This window comes from Poecilia reticulata, linkage group LG5 (genome assembly GCF_000633615.1).
Source record: "Poecilia reticulata strain Guanapo linkage group LG5, Guppy_female_1.0+MT, whole genome shotgun sequence".
Classification (NCBI taxonomy): Eukaryota; Metazoa; Chordata; class Actinopteri; order Cyprinodontiformes; family Poeciliidae; genus Poecilia; species Poecilia reticulata.
This window is the reverse complement of record NC_024335.1, coordinates 1,504,566-1,513,924: the sequence shown is the minus strand read 5'-3', so window position 1 is coordinate 1,513,924 and position 9,359 is coordinate 1,504,566. Positions and strand designations below refer to the sequence as shown.

The 9,359-nt window shown below is 37.3% G+C and overlaps 1 protein-coding gene across 1 annotated transcript in view; it reads right to left on the bottom strand.

Moving 5' to 3' along the window:
* The window catches only part of LOC103464361 (protein-glutamine gamma-glutamyltransferase E-like), a 10,103-nt gene continuing 744 nt past the window's right edge, over positions 1-9,359 (bottom strand). Inside the window, exons 2-16 of the mRNA XM_017304625.1 lie at positions 9,183-9,304; positions 7,967-8,137; positions 7,547-7,801; positions 7,242-7,360; positions 6,900-7,028; positions 6,446-6,626; positions 5,645-5,780; positions 5,371-5,480; positions 4,876-4,991; positions 3,742-3,868; positions 2,864-3,033; positions 1,911-2,085; positions 1,130-1,290; positions 415-548; positions 1-333 (exon numbers count right to left, since the gene is read on the bottom strand). Of these exons, the coding sequence (XP_017160114.1) occupies positions 186-333; positions 415-548; positions 1,130-1,290; positions 1,911-2,085; positions 2,864-3,033; positions 3,742-3,868; positions 4,876-4,991; positions 5,371-5,480; positions 5,645-5,780; positions 6,446-6,626; positions 6,900-7,028; positions 7,242-7,360; positions 7,547-7,801; positions 7,967-8,137; positions 9,183-9,304 (2,254 nt within the window). The 3' untranslated portion in view covers positions 1-185. The remainder of the gene's footprint in view (positions 334-414; positions 549-1,129; positions 1,291-1,910; positions 2,086-2,863; positions 3,034-3,741; positions 3,869-4,875; positions 4,992-5,370; positions 5,481-5,644; positions 5,781-6,445; positions 6,627-6,899; positions 7,029-7,241; positions 7,361-7,546; positions 7,802-7,966; positions 8,138-9,182; positions 9,305-9,359) is intronic.

Here is a 9,359-nt window from a genome sequence, read left to right as displayed (position 1 = left end):
TGTCTTCTTGCTACAAGTTTTTTTATTGTTCCCCTTAGAAATCCAAGTTTTAAATTCAAAAATAAAGAAACAACCTAAAACAATTAATTCAAACAATATTCTCCGATTTCAATGATCCCACTACTTCAGAACAAGTCATAAAGCCGTTAGCAGAAACAAACGCGTCACATTTTTCTTTCTGGAGTTTAAGGTCTGACATTAACGACGCAGCTGGCCTTGATGTCTCTGAAAGCGGCGCAGTCAAAGTCGGCCAGTAGAGTCCTCTCCCCGCTCCTGTAGGGAACGACGCTCAATTCCACACTCATTTTCTTATTTGGCATCAGATCTTCAAGTCTGTGGGCGACACAAAAACACAAGAGTCAGGTTTCTCCACTTTTCAACACCTGTCCTGCAGGTAAACACGGACAAACATACTTGACTGTCTGCTCCCAATCAATAAGTCCAGTTCCAGAGAGAGTCAGAGAGCAATCTGTCAGCGTCTCGCTGATCGGATTCATGAACATCACCAAGACACTCAATTTCTGATTCACTCTGGCTTCATCAGACACCTGAAACAAAAACACAGAAAACGTCTTTATACAAAAGAAGGAAGTGGAGATGCAAATTAAATAAATGAGTTAAAAAAATTTTTATTTTTAGGCAGATGTGGAGAGAGTAGCCAAAAATTATACTCAAGTAGGAGAAAAAAAGTATTTGGTAAACAGTCAAGTACTGAGTAACTGATCAAATTATCAATCATTTAACAAATTATGGATCATAATATAAAGTTAAGTGAAAATGTTGGTATTTTAGAGATCAAACTGAAAATAAGTCACATAAATAATGTTAAATCAGGAAAAGTAATCATTTAATGCAACTCTTATGAAACTTTAACAGAAAGTGCAGGTGTGTGTTTGTTAATTGGTTAATTTTGGGTTAAAACATGTTTGATTTTCATTCAGAGGGCAGAAAATCCAGAAATTTTACTCAAGTAAGAGTAGAAATACTTCATAATAATATGACTCACTCGAGTAAAAGTAAAAAGTACGGAGGAGTACTTTTTTTCCCAAAATATTACTCAAATAAATGTAGCTGGTTTTACCCAACTGTGAATTTAGTAAGAGGGGAGTTTAAAACAACAGAATCTCACAGTGATGGTGATTGGAGGGTCTTTCAGCACAACGCGGTTCGCTGCCAGGTAGGTCTCATCGTTCTGGAGGTCAGTGATCATGGCTGAAATGTTCATGGTCTGGCAGTCTACCATGTATTTACTGTAGGTGACGTACGGGATCTGGATGGGGATGGTCAGATCTGAAAGATAAAAGATCAAATTTAAAGATTTCCACAAACTTCAGGGTGTTTTCACACCTGATAGCCAGGTAAACTTGGTTCGATTAGAGACCAAAGTTGCAACATTTGTTACATTTTCAGCTGTTGGGGTTTGATTCCACACTGCGCTGTGTCCAACAATCCAAACTAATTAAAAGACGTATTCCCCTCCTCACCCGTGGGGGCGCTACACCAAGAACAACTGAAGGAAGCAACACAAAAACCTGAGCACAATTTGAAAACAAAAACAGAGTAGCATCTGACTTCAGCGACTGTAGGATTTCTCTTTCATTTTTCGTAAAACACCAGAAGCCATTTCTCCCGCTAGTGCTAAGCTAGCACATTTGTTTTGGATGTATTTACCCAGAATGCCCTGCGCTGTAGCCCACTTCCTGCTTCTGAAGCGGTCTCCCGTCTGCTACACTTTGAACCACAACGTAGTTGACTTCAATCGAACCCAGACTGAGGTTTGTCGGTGGACCAGAGTTTAATTTTTTAGCCCGCATCAGAATTAGACTTCACATCCACTCCTCCCCGAACGAGCCGGACTTATTACCGGACTATTTTCTATTAGAGCTTCGTTACAGTGGACTAAAAATCACCTTTTCCAGGAAGCAGTTGTTTCTGGACGACCTCATTCTGGATGTTTCCTTTTGGTTGGCCGGTGTACGTCATGGCCTGGACGTTGATGTTGACAGACAGCATCCTGGCAGCGCTGCCTTCACTTCTCAGCGCCAGGTTCTTCTTCACGTCCTGACCCTTCACTGGTGCGGACTCCTGCATTAGTTAAATTCAAAGAAAGAAGACAGACCAAGAACATGTGTGTATTGTTTATTCTGGGTTTTTACTTTTTTACAGTTTGTCATTTCATCCCATTTGTTACCAATACTTTGCAATTTGTCCATTTCATTGTTTTCGGATGTTTTTCCCATTTATTTTAGTTTTGATCCATATTTTGGTCAAATGATTCTTATCAGATGTTGCTGGTCAAAACAACCTTAAGTGACATCTATGGAGCTAAATTTGGGTCAGAAAGTTTGTTCAAAAGAAAAAAATTATTTGAAACAAAAAAAAAAAATTAAAACTAGAAAAAAAGTTTGAAACTGAAAAATTATTTTTGAAACTGGAACAAAAAAGGTTTGAAACCGAGAAAAAGTGAAAATAAAGATTTCAAACTGAAAAACAGTGTTTTGAAACCAAAGGGAAAAAAACCTGTGAAATTGAAAAAAATTTTCAAAAATACTTTTCAGATTTAAGATGTTTTTTGTTTTTTTTCAGTTTCATATTTTTATTTTTATTTGAAACAAACTTTATGGTCCCAATTTAGCTCCATAACCTTCTGTGGGAGTCACATGACCACATTGGATAAACTCTCAGTAGAATATTGTGGAAAATAAAATAATATGTTTAAACTTTTCCTTACATCTTTGTAAAACATTTGGTAGTTTTATTAATGTATATTGACGTAACTGCATGATGAAGCAAAGTCAGATTTAGTTGAAACTGGAACTGAAACGCTGAGCAGTAAACACGCTAACAGAGGCTAATGACATACCTCTTCAAATTTAACAATCAGCTGCGGAGTTGCGTGGCCATTCTCTGTGTCAGTGGTGTCGTTTATGACCGGTGCTTCAGGTTCGACAGCTATTGGACACACTGCAATTCTTGAATCAGCGTCCAGTCTGGTCAGGGCGTATCTGAAAACGTCCCTTTCCCGCGCCGATCCTGTAATCCAGAGAGGAAACCCAACGGAGTCACATTATTCAACATTTACCAGAAAAAAAAAATTTTCTAGTTCATCATCTTTGATTAAAGTATATTTTCTCATGTCTGCACAATTAAAATTGCAGTATAATTAGTATTTTATGCTTCTGAGTCCAAATTATTATGCTACATATATACTTCTACGCTACCACACCTTTTTCAAAATGGCTGCTCGACAAGTATGTTTGTGAGTAAGAGGATCCTCGGCAGAAATACTTTTCACAACTTGTATTAAACTTAACAGAAACTTTAAGCACAGATTAAGTAATGAAAACCTCTAAACTAATGATAAATGCGCTTAAAATGCAAAAACAACTGGAATTCAAACATGAGGGACTTTAAAGTCAAATCCAGAGAAATAATGTGAAAGTCTATTGATGCTGGAAAAATATAAAATAACATGTTGAACAAATTGATTCACAAAAAGAAGGAAGTGAATTCTGAGAGGTAGTTTTGGCCCTGTTTTTCCATGTGAAGCAGCATTTAGTTTATATTATTCAATACTATTTTAAATATTTGTATATCATCATTCTAGCCTGTTGCTCTTGGAGGCCCCCTGGTGGTGTGGGGGTCCTACACAGACGCCTAAACGCACCTTTTGGTGAATTAAAACAACACGGCGAATAAAAAGCATTGAAAGGATTGTGTCTGGTGTGTCTGTCTGCTCACCTTCTGTGTATTTATAGGCACTCGTGATGTCCATCCGGCGGTTGGAACCAACCGCCTTGGTGGAGATGTACTGTCCAACACTCCTGGTGTCAGACTTCATCTGCACCTTGGATCCATCCCTTTTGATCTGGAATCACAGGAAAACATCCGTGTAAAACACAAGACTTCAGCAAGGCCAGCAGTTTGATGTCAGATATTATCAGTGTGTTTCTTTACATTCGTCTTGTAGAAATATAACAATAAAGTTTCATGATAGAAGACTACTTTAGACACATTGCAAAGATCCTGACCCCCTTTTCCCTGCTGGAGGGCAAGAAATGTTTTTTTTTTTGGCTATCAAGTTGTCAACATGACGCAGTAAATCTTAAATGTATGAGTAACATACAAAACAAGAAAGGATGCAGTGCTTCACAACCAATTGTAAACAGTATGACAACTAGATAAGGTTAGGAAAAAGTTTTACTAAAAAATTGGGGGAGAGAGAGAAGTAGGTCAGCTATGCTAGCTTGACTTTGAAAACCGTAACATGTAGATGTGCTGTGGAATTTGGCGTTTCAGTTCAACTATAAAACAATAAATAAAATGTGACCTACACACCAACTCTGACAGATCATCAGCTGAGCAGCTGTTTAAATTTGCTAAAGTGATAGATTAGCTAATCTGCCACATCGATCACTTATTCCAAAGATAAAAATCAAGCCTGAAAATTTACATCTGTAATGCAAAATGTCAGAGTGGATTTTTGTTGTTGTTGTTGTTTTGGTGTTGAATCCTGATACATTTGTGGTGTTGTTCTCAGCCAGTTGCCGTGGCAACAAGCAACGAGCATGTAGCAGAACCGACACAAAGAGCAAGAAAATAGAAGAATACGAGCGTTTCTGAGTAGTTCAACAGTTTGTCTGCGTTATTTTTCCCTCTGCTGTGGCGCACCGCGCTAAATTAATCAGACCCACAGCTCCAGGTTTCATAATGTTGTAGTATTTTTGCCCTCCAGCCTTGTGCGCAATTTTCAGAACTAAACGATGCAACATGTCTATAAATTTAATCCAGTTACATAAATACATGCGTCTCCTTTTCTTTTTCATGTTTATCCCTAAATGTGAGTCTGACAATGTAAAGGCTTTGCCTACTGACCAGCCAGGTAACACGGTCAGCATTGACCTCAGCGAAGACAAAAGGTACGTCATATTTCAGGTCAACGTTCCCGTTCAAGATGGCCGCTACTGGAGCTGGACCACAGCAGAACACACCTGCAAGACAAATGGCAGTTTAACATCCCGGTGTTGCACCACATTCTGTGACCATCGGAGGCTCTGGAAAAATAAAGAAAGAGCCAAACAAAGAGTAAAAAACTCACTCTGTAGTGAAATCCTAAACTCTACTGCTGAAGTATTTCTTTCTGACAGTGTGGTGACAGTATGTGACATTTCCATAATAGCCATAATATGAGTGGTGAAATGTTACTTTTTATTTTTTGTTTGTTTTTTTATTTATTTTTCCTCTTGCGTCTGATTTTTATACATCTTAACAGCGCTTTTACTTTACTTTGAACAGAGACAGATTGAGATCAATAAATATCAAATCAATTCTGTAAATACAACTCCAAATTTGAAACCCACGGTTCGGTACCTTCACTCTTTTCCTGCGGCGTTCCGTCCAGAACCTGCCAGCCGTCGTATCGGCCGTCCTCTCCCAGATCCGGTCGTCTCATCCACCCCTCTACCCAGACGTGGAAGTTCCTTTACATACAACCCAACAGGGAAATGCATGAGTGTCTATTGTCATTGCACAAGTCAGCTAAACTAAAACTGTGAAATTAACATTTATGGCTTTTGATTCCTGTGCTTGAAGATTAAATCTAAGGATAATGTGCATCTCAGAAGGAGAAATGAGTGTATTTTACCAGACGCTGTCATTGGACTTTTTCGGTTTGACACCAAATTCTCCATAGTAGGTGTCGATGGTCAAGTTAGCGTCGGAGTCGTGAGCGGACTCGAAGTTAGTGACAACACGGCAGGGGATTCCCAACAGGCGCATCACTGGAACCAAACACAGCACGACTTGGGTTAAATATCATATAAACTCTTTAGTGTAATAATTCTCCTTACAGCTTATTTTAGCCCTTTGACATCATCCTCTTTGTAAACCTAAAATAAAATCTGTTACCTGACAAATTAAACATTCATCTGTTTGCTTGATATTTAATAAAAACTCTAATGAATGTTTAGTGCTGTGTAACATACAGCTCCCCCTAGTGGTCACATTTCTATCAGCTGAATAAATAAAAATGTAGGCTTGGTGAGTGAATGTTCACGAATTCAGTCGAATGAAACAGAAAAATGAGATTAAATAAAAATATCATGTGGTAAAGGCAGAAGGCAGAAGGCAGAAAGAAAAGGCCAAAAATGTTTCCCATGAAAACATAAAATTAAAAATAACTCATAATAGCCACCATTTTTAAAAAGTTTTTCCTCATCATGACGCTGGGAAATGAGAAACATCGTCCACCAACATCACATCCCTGCTAAATCTCCACTTCTTAATTTGAACCTGAACACCTAACCTTAAAACCAGATTTTCTTTTTTATTATAATTATTTAAAACAGGTTTTAAAAACAAAAACAAAACCAGTAGAACAAGTGAAAACATGTGCATACATACCCACAAAGTAATTAGCTTCCCACTGCTTTCTGGGTGATCTCACCTGAACACAGGACGCCGGCGAACACCCAGCACTGCCCGTAGTTGACAGCCTTGCAGAAGGAGGCGAACCACAGCTTCAGGATGGCGTAGCTGCCGCTCCAGTGGGTCGGTGGGAAGCCATGTTTAAAATCGTCTGACCAGTTTCCCCTCAGGACGCCATCGTTCATTTGTTCTTTGTTAACCTGAAGGGAACAATAAAAAATAAAGAGCTCATTTATGTTTCCAACTTAATTAGTTTAGAAGTTTTTAGTTATGTTATTATTCTAAATGAGAAAACACAGATTTTATTTTTATTTTTTATCATAAACGCTACATTAAATTTGAAATTGTTTAGATAAATTTACGTTTAGACCTGACAGTAATCCCACATTCGGTTAAAATCTATCTATAAACGAAAGTGAATGTTTTCTTAATTTACACAAAATGTAATATGAAATATATAGAGCAGTTCCTACCATGTTGGTCATGACGCGGCTGACGTAGATGGGGTTACAGCGAGCAGAAACGTCGTCAGCCGGATCCCGCTTGTGTTTCCTGCTCAGGTCGAGTAACTTCAGGCATATCTTCACCATGTCCTCTTCAAACTGAAAGGAAAGAAAAATATTCATATCTTATGCAGCAACATTTATTAAAAATTAAAGTATTTGCAACCAAGGCAAATACTTGAGTGTATTAAACTAATATAAAATTTATTCTAGGACACACATTTTTCCTTTTTTTTAAGAGAAAACAAACAGTTTGGGTGTTTTTTCAAAGTAATAGTACACCAAGCATTCCTCATGTTTAGCATCTTCTACCTGTCCAAAGTCCCAGGAAAGTCCATTAATGTGTTGATCAGAACCTGTGTAGATTATTCCATGTTGGTTCATAACGTATTCTTGTCTCTCCGCCTCGTTAGGCAGAAACACCCAGTCATCTACACAAAGAGAAAATTATATAGATGAATCAACATGAAGGATTTTGTTTAAGTGGGGTCGTGTGTGGTTGCTATGCGCAGTCAGTGTCTTATCAATGATTAAAATACGCAGAAATTGTCCACCATTTTGATAGGAGTGAGCAATCACTTTGGCTTTTGTTGATGAGTAAGCAGAAAATGTCCTACCAGAACACCAAGGGTTGAAGAGCACAAAGAGTTGTGCCAACTCCTTTTCTTCGGCTTTAAGTCCTGCAGAAAGTTTGTACTCCCCGACCGGAGCGTCAGCGGGCGGCGTTATCGTTAGAGCCAACGTTCCTGTTTCAGGAAGGCTGTTTTCTTGAAGCTCTGCTCTCCAGACTGCTTTAGCACGTGATGAACGTTTCACTTTGTCTGGAAAACCAAACGATGACATCGTCCCTTGCTCCTGAGATGGATGTTTTCCTGCGAAAAAAAAAACACAATTCAATTGTATTTATTAACGCTAATATGTGAGAATAATTTCTAAACAAGTGAGCAACACCTTTGACAACTTAACAGTCAAATAAATTAAACAGAGAACTGGTAAACAAAAACATTTCAAATGAATAATAATAAAAAAGAACAAACCAGTCACAACTTTCATGGTGAGCTGATCAGAGTCGGGGTTGAAAGGTTGAGTCATTTTCAGGGTTATGTTGAACGGCTGGCCTCTCCTCACAATCAGCTGCTTCTCTGAGATGGAGCTGCTGTGGTGAGCCTTGTTGTTGGTCGCACTGTGCAGGTCCACTTCCTGAAAAGCTGGAGGGAAAATGGAAACGTTAAAAAAATCTAAAAATGTAATTTCACTGATAAACGAAGATCTTATCAAGTGTACAAAAACATTAGGCAAATTTTTATGAAAGTATTTAATAAGAAATTTAGTTTCAGCTTGATGCTGCAAGAAAACAATTTTCTTCACAGGATAATAGAAATGCATTTCTTTTGCAGATTACAGACAGATACAGTTAAAAAACAGAGTGTTGCGGTTTGTATTGTTTAGGTGAAATATGCGTCTGAGAAAACAAAAAATACTTAGTTTCTCTTGCATCGAATGTAATTGAATGTTTTGGTGAGTTTTGACAAGAAGTGTCCTTTTCTTTCACAATTAAAATCTTAAAATCTGCGTTCAGTTATTCTTTTTTGTTAACTTTCTAGTATATTTTTTAATGTGATCTGTTGAAATGTGATTGAACACCGATTCCCTTTATCTGCTAATTATGAATGGCCACAAGTCACATCAGCAGATATATATAAATAAAAAATACTCAGATAAAACTGACTTACTACTGGGCTGAGGTCGATATCAGGGCTTAAACAATTAGTCACATCAATCATGATGAATTCGTTATTTTTTTTTAAAATGTTCAGAGCTATAATTAAGCCAAAACTGTACAAAAATATATATTTTCACTTACCTTTGTGTATAATCAATTCACAGTTATAAATTCACCATTTTCTAATTCTGTAAAAATAATCACCTATTGCTTTCCAATAATTTAACTCTTAATCCAAAAAAATCCAAAAATCACTAAAGGAATATTGTTATTGCATTTTAGGCAATAAAACGTTTATTTTCTTACATAAAAAAATTAATTTCATTACTTGTTTTTTTGCATTTTTTTTTAATTAAAAAATAAAATTAAATTAAATGTTAAAAATGAATATGTCAGTTTCACTGATATTTTAATTGATGGCTAAATTAATCAGAGTTAAAGCCTCAGTGTAAAACTTATAAAAGCTTTTCATTTAACTGCATTCAATAAAAATACAGTTTCTATAAACATTGATGTTTTTTATACTGTACCTGAATGTCGGTGATTTTTGAACCGGTTTTTGAGAAAGCTGGACCCATTAATGGTGCTGGACCCATTAATGGAGCTGGACCCATTGGTGTTGGACCCATTAATGGAGCTGGACCCATTAATGCTGCTGGACCCATTAATGCTGCTGGACCCATTAATGCTGCTGGACCCATTAATGG